Source organism: Caretta caretta, chromosome 7, assembly GCF_965140235.1.
Source record: "Caretta caretta isolate rCarCar2 chromosome 7, rCarCar1.hap1, whole genome shotgun sequence".
Lineage (NCBI taxonomy): Eukaryota > Metazoa > Chordata > Testudines > Cheloniidae > Caretta > Caretta caretta.
In genome coordinates, this window is record NC_134212.1 from 25922900 (window position 1) to 25946240 (window position 23341).

Consider the following 23341-nt stretch of genomic DNA (forward strand, 5'->3'; position numbering starts at 1 on the left):
ACCACGGATTGTAACTTGTTCAGTCTTCTTCTGAGAACTTCTGTGCATTGTAACTTACATAAGTATTGGTATTCCTTAGCAGCTTTTCCAGTGACTATAATATACCAATAGCCTAGAACATTACCCAGAGCTATATGGAGATGCTGCTGCTCTGAGCCACTTTTTATATTAAAGAAAGATTTTGTTCTATATTCTGCTGCCAGCGTAAATCTGGAATAACTTAATTGAAGCCAATAGAGATGCGCTAGTGTAAGTGAGATCAGGATGAGAACCAAGGTGTGTCAAATAACGACATGGTCTTTTTAAAAAATAAACAAAGCAACCCTATTATTTACAGTTATCATGTTTCTTTTCTGTGTGCCCTTTATTTTTTTGGAACAATAGTGTCTATCTAAAAACAATAATGCAGCTTTGTAACTGTTTCTATATAGTCTACCTTTTAATAGCTTTGTGCTTAGTCGCTTGGAATTCATACCGTATGAATACCTTCACAGTAACATATATGTTTTGGTTATTTTTCTCCTATAAATTAGGAACATGAAAGAAAAAACAAAATAAAAAACACCACCACCCTACTAGATATTTTCTCTCAGACTCTAATCAGGAAGCTTATAGTCTAGATTTGATTGATTCTGCTCTATAAGGCAGAGGGCAGAGGAGGAAGAAACAGATCAAAGTGAAAAACTGACCCAAACTTGAATCACTTGAGAATAAAATTCATCCAGGCAAGTTAGCATTTAATTTTGTTTTGCCAGCAGCAATCCAAGAAAGATTATGAGAGAGAGAGACTGAATCTTTGCTACTAGTGCTTGGCTAGTTATTATGCAACACAGCCAAAAGACAGACCAAAAACAAGTAGAGAATTGTTGATTTAGGTCTTGCTACTGTAAAATGAAATAAAGTGTCCTTTACACAGCTCCTATTGTCCTTAGAGGGGTACTATTCCTAATAAAGAGAAGAATTAAGAATCAGTAATATACACAGATTTCTTTTTATTCATTTAATCTTTCAAAAATAGCTATACAAAGCAGATTTTGGATTTTAATGTGCTAAGCAGTCCGAATACCAGCATGTCAGGAAGACAGTAAATCAACTCCTGGGTGTAGACTTTTCAAAATATTTCTGTTTAATCACACGTTCTGCATTTCTGCCTAAAGGCAACTGGAATGTGTTGGCAATGATCAGGTAAAAAAAAAAAAAAAGAAAAAAAAAAAGACACCTTCAACACTCTATTTTCCAGTTTTCTTCCTCAGGCTGAATTCAGCTTTCACTGGTTTTTTTTTTTCCTTGTCGACTGTACTTTTAAAAAAAAACAAAAACAAAAAACAAAAAATTGTTTGTATAGCTTGAAGATTCTCGTTCCCTTTGTGCTTTCCAGATTTAAGTATTTAGGTTCAGTTTTCAGATCTCTGTGTCATTGCTCAGTATCCTGGCTTTTTAAATGCTTTTTATTAGTACAAGATGACAAAATCATCTCTTCCTACTTGTGATGGGATGGAGAAGGTCTGGAAGCCTCCTGCTGGAGGCCACCCCTTCCCAGAAAAGAGCAGAGTAGAAGTCCTCCAGGCAGCCTAGAGTGGGTGCAGGAGAAGTAGCCAATCAGAGGGGCTGCTGGAGTAGCCAATCAGTGGCCAGAAGGGCCCCATGAAAAGGAGTAGCAGAGACAGTACAGTCAGTTGTAGCCTGGAGCTGGAAGAGGGAAGCCTGGGCTTCTGGCTGGCTGGAAGAGTAGCAGGATGGCAGGCAGCCCAGTATGGGCAAGACTGAGCCCAGGGTGGGAGCTAAGGAGGAGCTCCTGGGTAGCTAAGGGGATTAAGCAAGACCTGAGCCCGGAACCTAGCCAGATCAGGCCAGGGTACAGTGATGGGCCCTGCTAGTCTGGTTAAAGACTGAGTCCAGGGAGGGATGCCAAAAAGGACACGCTAACTGAGGGTACTATGATGGGCCCCTGTTGGACTGTTACAGGAAGGCAGTGTCTTCAGGGAGGAAGCCTTGGTGGGAAGGTAAAAATTGTATACCCTGGAAGGGGTTTATTTGTTCCATCTACAGACAGTGTGACTCAGATGGAGGGCAGAATCGCTGAAGACTCACTGAAAGAACTATCATCCAGGGAGCACTCACAAGAGGTGGGTGCCACCTGTTGTAAAAACTGAAAGAAAAGCAGGCCTGTACCTGACCGGAAAGGGGGGGGTTGCTTGGGAGAGGTGGGTGCTGATCCCATTACACTACTACATGTTTAGAACAATGTGTAGTATTTTCTTTTTGCAAGTATTCTGGATTAATTTAATACTTGTGAAATTGAGTGACTGATAGCACTGGTGGGGCATGGAGCCCCACTGGGTGTTTCACTATTCTATGTCAGCCACTGTTGTCAGACCTAGCATATTCAGTGCACCTCACACACTATGTGGCCATATCTGTACAAAAGGTGGCATGCAATATATCACAGGAAAACTAATAACTCAGTGATCATCTTGAGTCATGTATGTACAGTTAACTTACAAAGAATTATACAGATGTGCTTGAAATATCTGACTAAAATGTGTTTTAAACCAGGTATATCCGAGAAAGTTGATAAACAAGTTTTTCCAGGCAAAGGAAAGGAGCCATCATCTTAAGCCAGTTGTGGCCAAGAACAGTGGGCTATTCATCTATATCAGAGATTACATTAAAATCATTTGTATTGTAAAAAATCACAAGTGGGGGAGAAGTTATCTTGGCATTTACACCAGACAGCATGGTGTCTACACCCAGCACAGTAAACAAACTGTATCTGGGGATACACTTTTGAAGAATATGTTTCAAAGGTTTGCTGGACTGTAAAGAGAGGCAGAGAGCACCTAAGCTAACCAGGTGCTTTGAGCTCTGTTTTGGGTCCTGGCTGACAACTGGCCAGCCATACTGGAAGAAGAGACTTTGGTGAGAAAATTTTCTTTGAACAAAAGACTAAAATCTGACTTAACAAAGAGTCTTAGAAGCATGTTTTACTTTTGTTTTGTTTTTAGCCATTTCTGCCTTTATTCTTTCTACATGATATCACTTAAAGCTATGTCCTTTTGTTAATAAACTTGTTTTACTTTTACCATAAACCAGCTCAGTGGTTTAATTGAAATGGAGGGTTTGTCAACCCCAGCTAAGTTAATAAACTGCTGTGTAATGTCTCTTTAAAAGAGAAGCTAACTTGATAAGGTTTTGTGGGCCCTACAATCAGAGGGGTTGAATATGCCAGAGAGAGACATTTTTGGTGAGAACTCAAGCCTGGAAAGGTTGTTGAGGTCCCCCTGCAAGGAGTAATCTGTCTTGTGCAATCCAGAGTGTAAACAGGCTGCTGGCATCAGAGTGCTCAGCCAAAGCAGCACAACACAGAAGCACCTAGGATTACAGGACAGGCAGTGACACAGTGCCTTACTGGTCTAGGTTGAACCCCAAAGCATGTGTCACTGGCATGAGCCAAACACAACCAGTCTTTCCTACATAGCTCTGTCCAGTAACTTTATTCCTGAACCACAGAAGCAGGGACATTTCTCTTGAGCAGAGACTTATTGTTTTAATAAATAATTTAGTACCTTTGTTTGGTCAATAAATATGGAGTAGCATAAAACCCCCAAACTCAACTTCACTTTTGGCTTAGAAAAAATGGGATTCCATGCTCCAAAAGTGTAAGATTAGGTGCACCAACCTAATGTGTGCCATCTAATCACCTTGTCTTTTTTTGGTTAAAAAATGTAAAAGTGACATGCAATATCTATGTAATTTTTTTAGAAATCATATGGGTTAGGGGTCTAAGCATATGTTTTGGGATGGCTAATCTTTCTGAAACCATTTGCTCTAGTATGTTTCAGATCTCAGTATCTTTCAGATACAGACTTAAAACTCAGGGCTTCTTTTGCCTAGATGTTAAATATCCATTGACATCATATACTGTGGTTTAGTGGGAAACTGCTCCCCACCTCAGACTTGACTTCATTCAAGTGGTTCTGTATATTAAATGGTTTGTAAGGTATTTGCAGATCTTTTAGGGTGACTGTAGTATGGTGTATTGATTGATACATAGCACTACTCCTAGTTTCTGTGTTAAGAAATAGCAGTTTGGTATGATGACGATTTCTGTGGCACCAGAGGTGCACTCGGCACTTTACAGATTAATTAAATAGGACTGGTTCCTGCTGCAAGGATTCACAATGTAAGGTTCTGATCCTCCATAGGAATCTGTGCAGGGGGAACTTCTGACTGTGTAAGCAGCTACCCACAGAGATCCCTTATAGGATAGGGGCCTCAGGAATGTTCTTAGATCACGATGATGTTATGTTATACACTTTGAGGAGCTATGTACAGTACACAATTAAAGTCAAAATCAGTGTTCTTTGTGATTTTTTGGTAGCTGTGTAAATGTCAGACACATCAGCTTTTACACTCCGTGGAAATTATTTAACATCTCTCACTTTTTAATATACTCTTTACATAGGAATAAAGTTAAATATTTTATGCAGACTATTTTATCTTCATGGCTTCATGAAATTTTGCCTGATATTATAGTTCATATGGAAGATTTCTCAAAAAGAAAACAAAAAAAACACCTTAGTCAGCCACCTGTTGACTCATAAATGAACATTTTAGACTAGAGCACACATTAATTGATTCTGGCTTTTCCCTATATTACACATTTGTTGTTGAAATTTGTGCAAGCTATTGAGAATTACATAGATATGGTCAACTGTGATTTGGCTGATCTCTGAAAACGGAGTCCAAATGATACTGAGGAATAGCTCTGCTGTACAAGATGGACTTCAAATTTCATTTTTAACTGCTACTGTTGACCACGTTTCAGTTAGTGTACAATGTAAGGGTCTCTGCAGCTCCATGAGCATTACTGAGCATATTGTATCTGCTCTGCATGGTTCCAAATGCTGTTCAGATATTGATATTTAATGGATTAAAACCTTGTGTGGTCTAGGTCCTAGCTACCTAAGGGTCTGCCACTGTCTTTCTGTGTACCCTCCTATTGTTTTAGTTCAGTAGTTGCATTACATAATACTCCCTAAATTCAAATGTTTGCTCTATCTCCAGTCCTCATTCTCAGTGGAGGATCTACAAGCCTGTTTCCCTTGTTGGTTCACCAGAACCCAAGTTAATTAACTTTTAGGGGATAATGTGATACTCTTCTGTTTACTCAGGCTCTTGCCCAAGGAGACTTGTGTTTAAAGGAATTAGATACAGTATTGTAGTGACATTTTGGCAGGTTTCAGTTGATTTGAAGGGTGTTTACAATGTTGCCTGGCTACTGGAAATGCCATTATTATTATTAGCTTACATTGTTTTAATTGATGTGGATGTGTCCAATGGCCCCTAGACAATGTGCACATACTGTTAAAAATACAAATATAAGTACATTCTTTGGGTTTGAAAAGATTCAACAAGTGAGTGAGCTAGATATTAAAAATGCATACCTTTCCTAGATCAAACAGAGTAGATTGAGGAACATACAGATACTTTGTTGTGTCCTCCTCCTTTTTGGAAGAGAAGCAACAAGCCCATAAAATAAAATGGGCTTGTAATGTGATTGACCATTTAGTAGTAGCTTATATAATTAAATGTATGTAGGAACGCACAGAAAACTGAAATAGTCTCACTGGCTACCAGGTCAGTAATACCCACAAAGTTTTCCAAGCCTTTGCTGTACATCTTCTTTCTCTCTTACTGGGAATTGCTTGGAATTGTAGTATCATGATGTTGACTTGGTAGATTAAATGTATAAAATATTGCATTATTCATAGACTATAGGTCCAGATTTCAGTTTTTATATAGAAACTTTACTATATCTGCCAGAATAGCCAAAGATCTGAGAGGTCTGAAAAATCCTCTTCTGGATTTTGACAGATAATAATTATCTAGCCTTCCATGAAAAGGCTGCTCTGAAACACTGATAGGAGTCTCCCTTTCCTGTACCAGTAGGTGTACTGCATCCCTGCTGAAATGGTCTCCTCTTGTCTCTCACGAGAGACCATTTAAACTGCAGTGCACTAATCTGATCAGTAGAGGAAAAGCAGAATCCTTGTACTAGCATATTTCCTGGAAATGTAAACCAGAGTTCATTATTTCAATCCCTGAACCAGTAGACTGTTGTCCTATACGAAACACTGCTTATGTTGGGAAACATTTTATAGGATTAGAACGCTGACTCTTTTAGGGCAACTCCTGAAAGGCACTTTGTCTTATTGATTTAAGTGAAGCTGATTGTTAGCACACAAGCCTATAAACAAACACACAGGCATTATTTAAAATCAAGGCCTCTAAGGCCTGATACCAGATAGCACAACAGCTGCAATACTCTCTGGACTTCTGCTTCCTAGACTGGCATAAAACTACATATTTTGAGGTTATGATTTTTCTAAGGAACAAAGTGCTAACACTGTATCAACTGGTATTAGAAGAGGTGTATATCACCCAAACATGTCTCTGTGGCCCAGTAAAAGCAAATTATTGAAAAGTAAAATAACACCATCATAGAGGAAAAAATCATGACCTGTAATTTGGGGAGCAAGTAACATATGGAGTCTCGACATAAACTAAAATATTTTATAGTGTTTCATATAAAAGTACAGCTGAGGACTTTACAACTTCTACAATCTAGAATTATAAATTATTTGGGTTATAATATATCAGATTATTATTTATACAACACCAACTGCGTGTATGACATTTTATAGACAAAAACTGCCTGTTCTCTTCTGCAACAATCTTCTGAATAAACTACACTCGCTCTCAGGTTTCTGCACGATCTACACATTGTAGTCTGTGCCTTTTGGTTTATATTATAGATTAAGCATACTACTAGGGTGTAACCTTATCTTATGCTGATCACTCTTTCCTTTTCCTTCCAATGTTACAGATGCTTCTTTGTTAAATGAGCTAATGGCCCTCACTATATCCTGGTAGTCCTAATAGGCCCTAGTTGAATACTAGTAATTAACAACCCCAAATTCTAGGGTGACCAGATAGCAGCTGTGGAAAAAACGGGATGGGGGTGGGGGGCTAATAGGTGCTATAAAAGAAAAAGTCCCAAAAAGCGGGACTGTGCCTATAAAAATGGGACATCTGGTCACCCTACCAAATTCCTACTTCTGGATGTGCATATGGTCCCTTAGCACAATGCTAAATTTCTCAGGCTAACACTATGATCATAACCTCTCCATTACTTATTATTTTTACTATTTATTGATAAAGCCCCATAGCTGTACACAGCACTCTATAGTGGGTAATATGTGCTGAACAAATAAGAGTAATTCCCACAAACAGCTTACATTCTGAAGGCACAAATACCTGTTATCAAGCTTTGGAGAAAATAATTACAGTATTCGCATGTATCCCTATAACCGTCCTTGAAAACACAGTTTCTCTAATAGTTATCTCCTTATTGCATTCCTCCTCCTTGTCTGAAACTGCGCTTAAGTGTTCTCTTCCTCCCACAACGTCCTACTCTCAGCGTTCTTTTTCCTTGTCTCCTTTGTCAGACAGATCCTATACTCGTCTTGTAACGAGGGCCACTGACACTTCCTCTCTCTTTTCAGGCAATTTTCACTACCTTTGTAGTAAAGATCAAACAGAATCGCTTGGCTGCCTATACACTGAATCCTACTGTATAACAAATCAGGCAAAGGTACTTTTCCACTTCCCCAGTCTGCTACAATGGGGGGAGGGAGTTCTCTCCTAAACAACTGATGCAGAGCATAATTAAAAAGAAAACAAGCCTACTCCCTGCCAAACAGGAAAAAGCAACAATGTGGACTAATAACTAAAAAAATCACATGCTGTGAGGCTATGTTATGATACTTTTTAATCCTACCCGTTCTCCTAGACTGGAATTAGTGCCCTTACCCACCACATAAAATAAATTCAGCTGACATAATCCATAGGGAATTAATAAAACTAGGATTTTATTTGGGACAATAATAAAGTTGTTAATCATTATTATGGTTACTTGCCATAAATCTGTGCATTTGATGGTTAATACTATACTGTCTGGAGGACCCAACAAATAGATACTAATTAAATTGCAAGTTATCCTGTAAGGAACAAGCTGGGATAATGTCAAGTTAAAATTCATATTTGTGTCATTTAACGTTGATGACGCATAGCCAGCGGTGAGTAAAGGTGTAGGAGAGAAGAGGAGTAATGTTCTGCTGAAAATAGCATAATTTTCTCTAAGTGTTTTCCACTGGTAGCTAACTGTGAGTTTAAATAATTTGCTCTTTTCCACTGATTCAGCTGAGTATTTCTCCCTGCTCCCCTCCCCCATCCTGGGCCAGTGGGCGGGTTTTAGTTTAGTAATGAGCTGTGTTGCGTTACTCTTAACTGACACTGGGAGCTTGTCTTTTTCCTGCCTTATTCGAGACCAAGAGTTGCATAGGTTATGCTGTGCTTTCAGAAGCCTAGTGCAGAGTCTTTCAATTACTAAACTGCTGGGCGCTGTAGAGGGGAGACTCATCTTTCTTTGAGTTTTGCACTCTGATAGAATCAGCTGTGACATCCGAAACTGCTGCTCCTGCAGCCACAATGGTGGCCAAGGATTACCCCTTTTACTTCGCGGTCAAGAGGGCAAATTGCTCCTTGGAAGTACAGACGGTGACCAGCCCAGCTAAAGAGACTGAGGTGCAGTCTGCTGATATGTTTTCTCTTTTTCTGTGTTCTCTCTCTTTTTCTCTGCACCTTTTATCATCCAAACAGTCTGCATATTGGGGAAAATTGGATTACTCTTTGAATATAAATTTGCCAAGTATAGCTATTTATTTGATTTGTCTTGTGCATCCTGCACTACTCTCTAGAACGTATATTTGCAGTCTGGAGTGAGGCAAACCCTCTTTATTATCAACAGTCTTTTGTATAATAAGATTAATCTTTGCAACTAACAGTTGAGAAATTTCCTTTCCTGATATATGGCTTGTATATTCCAATGCCTAATGTCAGTTATTTTTATTTACTAATTTAGAATTGTAGCTGATTAGGTGTGGGGAGGAAATCAGGATAAGTGCATCTATATAAGTAAATGGTAAAACTTAATCTGTTAACTAGGGTTAATATTAACTGTGTCAAATTAATTAATCTGACCCTCTAATCAATGAAAAATGAATGCTTCTAAAATGAGGGATATTTTTAAATGTGGGATTAAGAAAAAAAATTGACTACATAGTTTATTTGCAAAGTGTTGCAAAAGGTTTGAATTTAACACAGGTAGTGTTCATTTAATATTCCAATATTTTATACTCCAGATTAATGTTTAGTCTTCTTTGTGTGCCTTTTTGTCAAAGAGAACAGTGACTTTAAGGATTAGGCCCAGCTGGAGGAAAGGGGAGAAAAACTTGTCTTTGGGACTCTTATCACTTAATATACGCATTTTCATTAGGTCTGTTTCCATAGTAATTTGAAGGCAGATTGATGCATTCATACTAACCATGCACAATTAGCAAAGATGATTGCTTCCAATAGTCAGTTAAACTGATCCAAACTGAAAGAAGTCCAGCCATGTCACCTTGTTTAAACAGTTGGTGTAGCTTAAGAGCCAATAAGAACATACTTTACTTTTACTTGTCAGTGTACTTTTATATGTGTGAGAGTATTTGACATTATTACAGTTGTGATATTTAGGGGCCTTTTAGCAAATATACACGATAGAATAATATTTTCTATTGTGATCAAATTAACCAAGTCAAGAAACCCTGAGTACAGGAAACCCTTGCTTGTTTTTTTACGTAGTGCTGGTTTAATTATTTATGGACCATGAAATCTCATAATCCCCATAGTCACCCATATTGCAAAATGTTTTGCATTAATTCAGAGCCCATTTACTAACTAATACTAAGTAAATCTATCTTAGGTTTTTTTATTGTGGGAATGTGCAGTTTTGTATAAAGGAACAAAACGGTCAAATATTCATTTAAAATAAAAGTTGGAACCTGCTTTTTAACAGGTGGTATATAATCATTACCATAGGCAAACGTATCAAATTTCAAAGAAAGTAAAATCTCAACTGCTGTATATTCAAACAAAAGCCTAGAGCATAGGGATATATCTTTCAATAGATGTGACTAATTAAGATTATGAAATGCAATAGCTTTAATCAGGTCAATAGTCCTAGATTTATATAAACAAGAAAATGCTCCTTATACTGCCAGTCTGAAAAATGCTGTTTGCTTAGACTACAGCAGACTTGCAGCATTTGTTGAACATCCCTTTGTCGGTCCTGCTATACAATATTGAGAAAATCTGTCTCTTCCCTCCCATCCCTTCCCTCCCCAGTCATAAGGGTGGGTAAAAAAACACACATTTTGGGGAAAGCATTTACAGGAATAGACATGCAGCCTATTCCTTTAAAGTTTTTCAACATGGACAGAATTCTCTTGTTCACTAACTCTGTGGTTAAGCTCACAGCGTTTACAGTGAATCTAACCAAGGCTATTGGGCGCCTTCTGCCATTATTTTGTATTACTGCATTAGCAAAGCAGTTAGCTGTATGCTTAGCCTTGAAAAGCTATTTCTTGGTGTGAGTTGCTGACATGAAGCTTGTTTGTCACCCAACACTTGCATCAACTTTGCCTTCTGAACTAGAATCTGTGAAGTTAGAATAGGTTTTTTGATGCAGGTGTTCTTAAAGTCAGAATTCACATGTCCATGTAAACATTATCCCCCCTATCTGAATAACATTCTTTTAACACTTTTTGTGAACATGTAAAAAATACCAGTAAGTGCTGTATGGCTCCGTGTGTGCATGTCTACAGTTTTGTCTATGTGTTTAAAATAAGTAAATATATTCACTGCACTAAAATACATAAAGTCTGTATGTAATCTTTTACCTGTCACTCTAATTAGTCAAAAATGTACTTACTGTATGAAGTGTAAAAGATGCATATAAAATAGCTTTTACTCTCTATGCTGTCTGCTCTAAAGATACTATCTCAAACTCATTTATGACATCCCATCCCCCCCAAGTGTTTAAAGTAGTTTTACCCTAACAGTAAGCACTTTCCTCTTTTCATAAGTAATCATTAAGATGGTGAAACTTGTTCTTTGTGACACGTAGCTTTTTACCTTGGAGTTACAGTATACAGAGAAAATAGCTGCTTAATATTGGCATTTTCTGGAATAAATTTAGTTTTTCTTTTGTGTTCTTAGACAGGTTAAGTAACTTGTCCACTATCACACAGCAAGTCAGTGGCAAACAGAAGATGTAGGTGAAAAATAAAAACTTGGGGATTCTGAGGACAGTTTGTCAATTTCTATCAAGTGGAGTTGTTACAGCTGTTAAATCTCTTGTAAAGCAAACAAAATGTTAGAATGACTAAGGAATAGGATGGAGAATAATATAGAAAAAAATATATATGTTAATGGCAACCCCCCACACAGAGTGACTAGAATCGAACGCTACTTCATCTACAGGAAAAATTGGATTCAGAGATTGGCAACAAGAGCAGCTAGAGAAATGGAAGAGCTTCTGTTTGTAGAAAGACTGAAAAGATTGGGTCTGTTAATTTTAAAGAGAAGATGGATATGGGAGGACATGATAAATATACAAAATGAGTAGCATAGATAAGTTAGGTCAGGCACTTCTCTCAACGCTTTCTCATAATACAAGAACAAAGGGACAGTCAATGGAACTGAAAAGCAGCTAGTTGAAAAAGTGTTTCCTTTTATTGGCTTTCAACACAATGCACAATTTGCTTATGGAACTCACTGCTACAAGATATCACTAAGGCCCAGAGCTTAGCAGGATTTTAAAAAAAAAAAGTCTACATTTATATGGATAATGGGATCCTCTATAATCACAAAACAAGGATTAAGTGCGTGAGAATGAGTTTTGGAAGGAATATCAACTGACATTTTTCAGGGAATAAACCAACCTTTATTTAATAGGAATTAGGAGGAAACGTTTTCCTGTGAACAGGTTATACCATAACTGCCAACTGCAGGGTTTCCTGCATCTTTCTCTTAATCATCAGTACTGTTTACTCTCAGAGACATGATACTGGAGTAAATGGACCATTAGTCTGATCTGGCATAACTACTATCCAACATTCTTTCTGTTTCTCTGTTTGGTCTGCTTCCACACAAGTTATGGAGTCTTCCCTTTCTCTGGCACAGACCAGCAAGATAACAATGAACAAAATTAAAGTATTTTTTATACCCCCTAGCTGGCTTTTCCTTTCTTCTTCCTTTTCTCTGTTTGCTACTTGCTCTTCAAGAAAATAAATTGAGTGCAATCTCTAGGATCCTTTCCCCACCCTATCTGTGGAGCTGGAGTCCTATGGGGAAAGAGGAGAGCATTGCCAAGGAAGTAGTAGTTTTCCCTTGTGTGCCTTCTATCCTGGTTCCATGGGCACAACAGTCTCTCCTGGTTATGGATGTGGAAGGGACCATGAGGGGAATAATTAGACGAAAAGGAAGGGGGATAACAAAGTAACAAAACCAGTCATAACCTCAAATCCCTTTCCAGCTATGAGTAAAACTAAGAACTTTAAACTAGTAGTAACAGAATAAAGGCTAAGGATCCAAGAACAACTTAATTCTAATATACTTTCATAATGCTGTAATACTGTGTTATATGAGCGTACACACATCAATGGAATGATCACTATTGGAGCTAAGAAAGATTCTAACTGGAAAGTATGGATGTCACTGCTCTTTCGCTTCCTATTCTAGAAGTTGATCTTAACCACAAGTAAGACAAGGGGCTGCATGGAGACCATACGCTTCAGAGCTCACAGTAGGCTCAGTGTTTAATATCACCGTTCTTGAGATTTTGATGCTACTATGGGACTCACCAAAACAAACAAACAAACCAACACCTATTGGTCCAGTGTCTTAGTCTCTACCTTTCTGAAACAGATCCTGGTCAGAGAGAAAATACTTCCACTCTTCTGGTAGTTTGGTTTTCTGCTTATGCAAGTTCTAAAGTTGTGCTTGCTTCTTGCAAATATGAATGCTATCTCTGTTCTGGATAAAGATCTCATTCCCACTTTTATATCCAGTCTATAGTACAATAGGCTTTAGCTTCTATGTGTATGTTCATACAGCTAGTCTCACTTTGGGATGCCGGTGTGGCTGCATGCCATCTCTGGAAGCGATCTGCTTTCCGAGTGAGATGGTATTAGGTGTCCACTTTGTCAAGGCTTGCTCTTTGATATCATGTCATTAATGAATGCTGTTGAATGTAAATCCTATTCACAGAACGGAGAAGAGAGTATCGCCTGTCTGTATGTTAATTTCACAGAGACTGCCAGCTGAAACTGTTCAAATCCTAATCGGCGATCATGCAAGATCAATGTTTTTGGGCACAACAGTGTTGGTAATTTCAATAGGTGGTAAAGGTGCTTCTCAAGAGGCACTGTCTCTTTGTGTGTAAATCATATCTTAACTTGGTTTTCATATACTGAAAACAAAAGCAGGGTTATAATAAACAGTATTTAAAAGAAATCTAAATGATACCAGTAAGCTATTTATATTTTCCAGTTATAGGATAGATATTCAGTTATTTGACCTTCTGAGAAGGAGGAAGAGAGAATAAGATCTGGGACAAAGCTTTTTTGTCAGAAACGAATTTTACTGCTGCTGTTTCTTTCAAGTCATGTTGACTTCAGATTTAAGTGACAACCAAAAACTTAAGAATTGTAATTGTTGGCGGAATATATTAAGAGACTTAAACGGTAAGGATTCTTAAGAAAAATCAGCAGAAAACAAATGTTTTGTTTTTCTTTCCTATTTAGAAACAGGGAAACTGCAATATCCTACAGATTTAAAATACTGTAGTTGCTTGTTACATAATTTGGAGACAATTGACAAAATGCTCCATCAACCACGCAATCAGCATTTGCCTCTTTGTGACTGGAACTTGACCTTGGCCATACAGAGTGGTGTAGTTCAACTGCAGAATCTTTAAAAGTCATTTTATTTTATGAATAAATAGTGCAGAAGGGTCAAGAATATATGTTCCTGATTATTTTCCACGTAGTATAGTACATGGGCAAATCAGTTCAGTACAAGCTGAACCTTGTTAATCCATCTACTTGATAAATAGGCAAGTAATGCATTACAAAAGTCTGGTCTGGAAAAGATAAAAGACTGAACAATGCTTTTGGATCCTAACAAGGATAAACATGGTGCAGTGGTTTTTCAAATAGCATAAAATCTTAATAATGTGGTGAGCATTGTGTTCAAAGGACAGCTCAGAATCAAAGACAGCACTTTCTCTTCATGGAAATCATTAACTGAGTGTATCTTTATCAGGAATTGAGGCATAGAGCCAAAAGGAATGTCTGTCAGAACTAACTCTGTTTTAGCTAAATGTAGTTGAAGACAACTAAATCAGCCATGCTAGTGTCTGCAAGGCATTTTGTCAATATGAAATTAACCTACTTAGGATCTGTGGTCTTAAATAATAAACAAATCTGTATGTTGTTCACATGGATGGGAAATCCAATATCATGCCTATAAATGACTGGGCCCAGAGGCAGATGTTAAACTGAATGTCAAGCCCATTGATACAGCAGCACCAATTACTGTATTTTTTACAAGGGTAGTTTGCCCAAAGAAGCATAATCTGCCTGTCGGAGAATAATATAATGCTATGGCAGGTGATGGCTGATGAAGAGTTTTTATTAACAGCAGTGCCTGAACAATATGGTTGTTCAGTATGAACAGTGTTATTTGAGGACATGATTACACGGCAGTTTATCAAGAGTTTTGCAAGCAGATCTACAAGAGGACTTTGAGAGTGCAGCTAGCATGTCCCAACAACTATAAAAGTTTGTCTTCAAAATACTTATGTACACCTTTATTTCCTCCCCAATTTTTAGCCTAGCGTCTTCATGGACACCCCTTTGTAAAGACTACAAAAACAATATTATGTCCCCTCTGCATGCCTAATTTGGTATAGCAGTGTGTTACCAAGTTGAATAACTGAAATATGGAATTGGAAGGGAATGCAGGTGGTTCTCTCGTGCATCCCCAGCAGAGGCTGGTGCTGAATCATGGAGCACGAAGAACTTCAGTCCTGCTGCTGGGATGTAGTGCCAGTATCTGGTTAGTAATTCGAAGAACTGATCTGAAATAAATAATGTAATTGGCATGGCTGCATGATATGATTTCCGTATGTATTTGGTTTAACCTTGGTAAAAGAACATAACTTACACACCAGTGATTTGGAAATTACTAGTGACTTTTTTTCTTTGAGGGTAGATTGTGCTCCCCCTCCATATGAGGTCAGACAAAATGAATGCGGGTCTGGGAGGGAAATGGCAGGAATGCGGAGAACCTGTGTGGGGGTTCCAGATGTGCTCTGTGGGGCTTCTTCCATCCAATTACGTGGGGGAACTTGGTGGATTGCTGTATGGTCTGGTCATGGGTGACTAGCCTAGTGGCTAGAGTCAGGGATTGGATTCGAGGCCAGGTCAGTGCCAGGAGGATAAAGCCAAGGTCTGGAACCAGGGATCGGAAGCAGGATGAGGAAGCAGGGTCTGTAGCAGCAGCTAGCTGGGGTTCTCCCTAGTTGCCCAGATGAACTTCCTGTATCTTCCCTATGCTTAAGTAATATGTCCAGAGGAATAAGGAATTGTAAAGGTCCTGCCAATTAGGCCCTCCATGAGTGGCAGGTGTGTGAATGGGCTCCTAAGGCTCATGACCTGCTGAGTATTTCCACAGCCAGAGCTACTAGGTGGAGGCTGTCTGTACCTGGGGAATCTGCAAATCCAGGTTTTAGACCTGCTGCTCCTTCGGTCACCCCCTATTTCCCGCATTGGTGACCCAATGGTATTTCCAGGCAAGTCTTTTTTGAGTTGCTTTTGCGGAAAGCCTCTATTAGATCAGGGGCATGTAAGTGGTTTTTCAGTTCCCAGGACTGTTCTCTGGGATACTGAGGTTCTTGGTTTCCAAGTCCGACCAGCTTGGCTCAGAGGAAGGTCTCAGTGCTGCCTCTATAAATAAATAAAAACTTCAGCCTGGCCTCCTGGTCCTTTTTCATGCAGCTCTGGCAGCTGTCCTCGACCTGAGCCTCTGCCAAGCACTTCAGGCAGCTACAGTGCAGGTTGCTCAGGGGCATAGCCTTGTTGCAGGAGGTACAGGGCTTGAAAGCTGGTGACTGAGGCATGCCTCGGCATGGGGTAATAGCCAAAACTCCCCTAACTAACGGAGATACACAAACTACACTAAACTGACTATTTACAACTAACTGAACTATATACAATTATAGGAAAGTGAAGATCCCTGAGAACTTGCCAAAGCAAGGAGAACAGTTCCAGCAACTGTCATGGGCGGTAAGAAGGAACTGCGGGGGTGCAGGGTTGTCTGGGCCCTTTATACCGGTGCTATGAGTGCGAGACACCAGAGGGCACTTGAGCTGCCCTGATGGGTACCACTGAGAAAAAAACTTCCTACAGTGGCATGCACATGTGCAATCACTCGAAGAAGAATGTAATTTACCTGCTTGATCATGGGGTCTTCATGGACCTGGACCTTGGCAGGTGTCAGAGAGTGGTTGCATTTGGCCTGGAAATGTTTTCTATGAAGGGCTTCTGATGGGAGATGTGGAAAATGTGGTGTATTTTGAGTGACCTGTGCAAACAGAGTTTAATGGGGACAGTGCTAATTAGCTGGCAAATCTGAAACTGTATGAGATAATGGTGCTCTAGTTTATGGGATGATCTACTGGTGTGGAGATGTTTGGTTGATAGCCAAACCTTCTGGCCTGTGTTGAATTCCAGCCCCTTCTGTCTTTTGCGGTCCGCATGTTGTTTGTAAGCCTTCTTTGCTTCTGCCGGGAGTTGCTTGAGTTCTTCCTGGACATGGTGGATTTGCTGGACCTTATCACAGGCTGACTGGTTTTAGGATCTGGCCAGTAAATAGTAAAAGAGTAAAAAGTGATGAAATGCTAACTTCAAAATGAATCGGGGTTGTTTTTTCTTAGCACCATTGACCTTTGTGTTGCATTAACTTTCTTGACTTAACAGTTAAAATACATGAGATATGCCTGAATGAAATTACTAACAGCATTTTAGAGAGAATAAAGGAAGATCCTTTGTCTTGGGGTTGTGGTAAGAAAGTCCATAAGTATTGAAATAAACCTCAGGCTTTTTGCACAAATTGTGCTCAAATTATGTAAGAGACTTTCTGCAAAATGGTGCTTTTGAACATGTTTTTTAACTTTTTCCCGCCACTTTTCTTTTGAAGACATGAAATTCGGCAATTTAATTTAAAAAAGAACAATCCTTAAAATATAGGGATCCTTTTCATCATTGATTCCTAGCTTAATTTGCAGCTCTTCTATTCTTTCAACAAATGGTAAAAATTAAAAATTTGTTGTGACAGGGAGCTGGGCAAAGGGTTGTAGATCCAGCCCTCTGTCACATCCGCTCCTCGTTAGGGGAACAAATTAGAGCAGGCTGGAGGTAACCTGGCCCTAACTGGGGAGGCGGAGATAGCTGCTACTTAATTAGCCTGGGGTTGTATAAAAGCCTCAGGGGAAGGAAGCCAAGGGAGAGCAGGAGGAAAGAGAAAAAGGCAGGGAATGGAAGCAGGGAGGTAGCTCTCTCTCCTTTCTCCTCCCTCCTGCCTGCAGATGGTGAAGGGTTACCTGTACGTGGTGAAACAGTGGTGGGAACAAGCTGAAGAATAAAGTGCACCAGTGGTTGCAAAACTCAGGATCTCAGATTGACTTTGTGAACCTAGCAGGCGCAGAAGCCAAGGGGGCCCTGCTGCACTCTCTGCTGCAGTTGTCCATAAAAATAACTTTGTTTGTTTATTGAGAAACCTTCAGCTTGCTTGGGACTGTACATTTACATACAGTGAGGACTTGATGTATTAAATAAAGCAAATTAAATGCTAGGAGCACCATTCTACACTGCTTACGGAGACCAACTCCTGATAAAGTCCTTTGAGTAGACTGAGCAACATCAGAGTGAATGGGGTGGCTGAGGTTCAAGACAGAAGTAGAGTCAGACAAGAAAGGGTAAAAGGTCAAGGACCAAACCAGTTTCATGGTGCCAATATTTTAACCAGGGGCTCCCACAAAAATGTCCCCCTTACTTTGTGATAAATCTATACACAAGGGGCTCGTGTGCTCACAAAGAAGAAGGGTAAGGGATTGGTATTAGCTGTTTCATTTACATAAAAATGCTTTCTCGGCCACAAATCAGGACACCACATTGCTCAACTGTCCAACTCATATTAGGTGTACTTTGTTAGAAATGTTTATACTTTGTTCCTAAATGCTTACTGCATATATTGCATTGTTTAGCCTGTGAACTCTAAAAGAAGGTGAGGACTGAGACTCTGTAATGAAGTTTTGGGGGTATTCTCCCACTGGGGTATTTTAAGTCTTAGGTATCATCTTCTGCATTGCAAAAGCAAAAATATTTAAAAAATGTGTTAACTTCCAAGCCCAATGAGTCAGAATGTGTGCCATTCAGGGAAGGTGACTCTCCTCCTACTTTGTTTGTACAGCACCTAGGACAATGGGACCCCTATCCTGATTGTTGTCCCCATGTACAACCATAATACAATTAGTAATAATACTTACATCTTTGTCAGATCTAGCAGTTTGCAGAGGTTAGGGTTAAGTCCAGTGGAGAAAGAGAAATCACTCTGACCTGGCATTCAATTTGGTAGCAGAATTTTAATGTGGGTCACTTAGAATCCTCCATGGGCTAGCCTCCTTGAGTCTGTCACTGAACTGACCCTTTTGGGACACCCAAGAGGAGAGAGATGCTTTAGCATTTGGAGGCAGTTGACTGTAACTGTATCACCTATCAATACTGATGTAGCTTGTATATCCCATGCATGCCATGGCATATGCTTTTATAATTTCTGAGGGACAACATTTCCTATAGTGACTGGCAGCTCTTTTGTTCTGTACTGGACCTTTTAACAGTGGAAGACACCTATCTCTAAGTGTAGCTGCTGTGTAGGGCCTGAGCCTGCTGAATTTAGTGTAAAGACATCTATTGACTTCAGTGGGCTTTGGATCAGGCCCATAATGATCACTTTTGTGCATAAGATAGCAGGCCCACTTTGAAAATCATGAGACTATTTTAAGCAGAGGCAGCGCACTAGTGAATGTGCACAAATTTCAAATGACTAATTTATAAATAAAATGGAGTGTATGTGCAGCATTGGACATGGCAGTGCTCACCTAGAATGAGGATTAAACTGCAAGTCTTCCAACCAGCTTCTAAACTGTGCCACAAGCAAATTTTGACTATATGAAGGCTTTATAAAAACATTTTCATTTGCCCCATTGAAACTACTTACCATATTATGCAGTAAGAGTACTACTCTATGTAGAGAAGAGCCTCAGTGAAGTTACTAGGCTGTTTTATTCTAGAAAACAAATGTGCCCCTTTGGCCTTTTGTAATATAAATAGTTTAGCTCAGGAGTAAGCAGATTTTTTTTCTTTCATCTTGTTACAAACACAATTCTTGTCTTCTCTAGAATCTTTTATTGGCTTTCTTTACCGCTTTTTGTAACCGCTTCACAAAACTTTAACAAAAGTAAGCTGTGGTTGTATTTTTTCAAAAGCAAAACCAAGATATTTGTTTAGTACTTAATGTAGCACAGTTGATCTTCAAGGCACTGGACAGATACAAATTAATCTACACAACACTTCCTGTGAGGTAAGGGAGTACTATTTTCCCTATCTTACTGATGGGGAAACCAAGGTTAAATGATGTGTATCAGATCACAAAGCAAGTAAGTGGCAAAGCCAGAACTGGAACACAGGAATTCCTGGCTGCAACCCTCAAACTTAATCCATGACACTGCTCTGCCCCTCATTTAAGGTTTGTTTTAATTGAAATTAGATGAAGTTTATTTGGACTGTTCATAAAATCTCTTTCTAAAGAGAGTGTACAACTTTCTTATGGGAGGGAGATTCATGGGCAGAGTTTAGGCTCAGAGGTGGTGGGTGGGTCAATCTGAGGCTCATTACTACGGTAAGGGACTGAAATAGCTTTTGGAGAGACCTGTTGGCATGAGGGATGCTTATTCTTTCCCCACCCAATTACTTTCCTTCTCTTCCAGGGTTTTCTAGCTTCCTATGCAAGTCCTTATACTTTCTGTCCTGTAACAATATTCTTAGACCCAGATATCCTGGTACTGGGCCCAGATGTGCTTTCTTTTGTCCCTCTATGCTATTGTGTACTACAATACAGTTTGGGACACCTCACACTCCATTGCTCAGGAGCATGCTTGATTCAGTGAGAAAGTGGTAGATTGATGGGCATTACATGTGAAGCCCAGCACAGAGGCTTCTGGGCAGGGGTGGCAGAGCATGCCCAAAAGTGGGGGGGCCAGGCCTCCCCACCCTTCCTCTTCTACCTGAAGCCAGAAGCTGAAGTGGGCTGGGGGCTGTGGACCCTCCATCTGCCCCGGGGGGGGTCGATAGCAGCCCCTGTCTGTGTCTGTGCCCTGCGGGGTCCCCCGCCCATGGCAGGTGGAGGGTCCCCGGGTCCCCACAGCTGCTCACATGGCTCTTAACGTGGCTGGGCTGCATCCCCAGAGCCACATGTGGGGAGCTGCAGACCCTCCTGTCCTGGGGGAGGGGAGCATGGGCCCAGGACTGCTTTCAACTCCCCTACCCCGGCAGGTGGAGGGTCTGTGGCATGGTGCTCCACAACTGCCTAGCCTCTCCTACCTAGGCGCTCCATAGCTGGGGGGCGGGGCCCCTGCAGAAAAGTGGGAGGGCTATGGCATAAGAGTGCCAAACCTCCAGGATTGGCCAGAAGTCTCAATCTTTTATTTAAAGATTATGTCATGTGAGGAAACCTCCAGGAACGTGTTCGAGCAAAATTGGCAACCATGGTCCCTGGCTCCCTTTATTCCGGCACCCCTGCCTCTCTGGGTCAACACACAGTGTTAAGGTAGTGAGTGGGTAGAAAGCCAGAGGGAGGGGAGCCAGGAGTATTTGTGAGGAACTGCAGAGATGAAGAGCTGGGGGAGATGGGAAGAAGATGCTATATTGCTAGCAGGCTGACCTTCATAAAACAGGAATAAAATCTGGGGGCAGCTGCCTGAGACACGAGATTCCCCACCAAACTGGGACAATTCTGGTAAATTTAGGACATCTGCTCACAGGGGAAACGTGATCTAGATGAAAGTATTATTTTTCTCTTCCATACTTCCTTGTGAAATATCAGCAGTCCTATTTTGAATAGATTTTTAGATAACTGTAGTCCCAGTATGAACAGCAATTGCTGTAAACTAATTTTTCTCATCACACTTAGAATTGCTGATCTATTCTGCCTATTCCCAGTTTGAAACAAACCGCTTTTTATATTCTTATTTTAGTAGCTCATCTTATAATGTTTGTGAGCTGACATTCCAGCTTCACATCTAATTTGTTTCAGTATGGAAAAGGCCTTTCTCCGGTGGCCTTTACAAGCAGCTCTTCACTAGAGGAACTGCATTTGGAAGTTTTGTAATTCAATCAGCTCTGTGTTATTTGTGTGAGTTTAAAATTTTCTGTTACTCATTTTAATTCACCTTGATGTTTTGTTTATTCTGCAAACTCTCCTCCATTTTCTAGTTGCAAGTGAATCTATTGATGTCTCTGCTCATGTTAGAGCCAGATACGCTCTCAATTGCAGAAGTGAAAGGCAGCTCAAAGAAAGTTGTTTCAGCTTAGCCTTGTGCTGCTGAAATACTTTAATGGTTTTGTATTCAGGATCTTTTATAACTGCTGCCTCCTTTAAGGATTCCGGATCCATGATTTTCGAGATGCTGATGAGGCAACAGCTCCTATAGGATGGGGCCTAGTCTCTGGTGGTGGAGGAATGATGTGTTTCAGCCCCTGCCCTGCCACTGATTTGTTTCCTTCTGCTAAGGCTGTTCCACCTCCTCTTTTTTACCTGGCCAAGCAACCTTCCCATGTAGCTCCCCACACCATCCTTTATAACAGCAGCTCTGAATAAGGAGTCTGGGGCCTCCTGGGGGGCTGCAAGCAGGTTTCAGGGGGTCCACCGAGCTAGGCCAGTGTTAGACTCACTGGGGCTCAGGGCAGAAAGCCGAAGCCCCGTCATGCAGGGCTGAAACCCAGAGCCCCAAGCCCTGTCACCTGGGGCTGAAGCCGAAGCCTGAACAACTTAGCTTTGCAGGCCACCCCCGTGGTGTGGGGCACCAGGCAATTGCCCTGCTTGCTACTCCCTAACACTGTCCCTGGATTTTTATATGCAGAAAAACAGTAGTTGTGGCACAGTGGGGCCGTGGAGTTTTTAATAACATATGGGGGCGGGGGGAGCTTCAGAAAGAAAAACATTGAGAACCCCTGCTTTATAACACATTACTCAAGTACAATTGACTCTGGATTATTGTAATTTACTAGTTCATTATATATGAACACTGGCGCTAATAGGTAGCAAGTTTAAAGCAAACAAGGAAATATTTCTTCACAGAATGCACAACCAACCTGTCAAACTCATTTCCATGAGATGCTCTGAAAGCCAAAAGTATAACTAGGTTAAAAAAAGAATTAGATAAATTCATGGAGGAAAGGTCCATCAATAGCTATTAGTGCAGATGGTCAGGAATGCAATCCCATGCTCCATGTGTCCTTAAACCTCCAATTGCCAGAAACTGAGACTGCACAACAGCAGATGGATCACTCCAAATTGTCCTGTTGTGTTGATTCCCTCTGCAGCATCTGGCCACTGTCAGTGACAGGATTCTGAGCTAGATGATCCATTGGTCTGACCCAGTATGGCCGTTTCTATCTTCTTACAAGGATAACACACCTACTACTACCACAGATTGGGGGGGGGGGGGGTTTCAAGTGGTGCTAACTGGTGGTTTTGTAGGAAAGATCCGGAGTTCTATCAGAGATGCTCCATGGGTGCGGTTTAGCTGATAATCAAGGCATCGGTGTCTGTGCATCATATGGATTAATTACATGTTGAGTTCAATCTCTCCTCTTCGTCTCCCTCTCCTCTTCCTGGCAGTACTTGCAGGTTGATATATTTCCTATAATTTGGGATGGATTTTTGTAGGCAATTAAGGGTAGGTTCCTAATAGCTGTAACAATATCTCAGGCTGCATTTATAGTACATCCCCTTCCCCCTCCCCACTTCCTGCTGCTCTTCAAGGGTGAATACTGCTTTAAATTTGGAGCATTTCTAAGCTATCGGGAGGCAAAGGTAAATCTTCTGCAGCTAATAAAAATACACCAAAAGTGGGTTCTCAAGGCTCAGCCAACCATTGAGAGTTGTATGCTTGATCCAAGGATTCCCATTGGTTACTGAGGGTACATCCACAGTAGAAATGCTATAGTGTAGATGCTTGTGACGGGAGGGGTTCTTCTGTTGCTGTAGT

General features: G+C 40.4%; 1 protein-coding gene across 7 annotated transcripts in view; it reads left to right on the forward strand.

Annotated features, from left to right (window-relative positions):
* The window catches only part of ARHGEF3 (Rho guanine nucleotide exchange factor 3), a 320877-nt gene that overhangs the window by 235006 nt on the left and 62530 nt on the right, over positions 1–23341 (forward strand). The window contains exon 2 of one of the 7 annotated variants that reach the window (XM_075130321.1): positions 8513–8649. The exons of 4 other annotated variants lie outside the window; for them this stretch is intronic. In XM_075130321.1, coding sequence (XP_074986422.1) covers positions 8554–8649 — 96 coding nt within the window. In that variant the 5' untranslated portion in view covers positions 8513–8553. Of the gene's footprint in view, positions 1–8364; positions 8650–23341 lie in introns of those variants that run through there. 2 more of the 7 variants (XM_075130323.1, XM_048857877.2) reach the window with 2 other exon arrangements.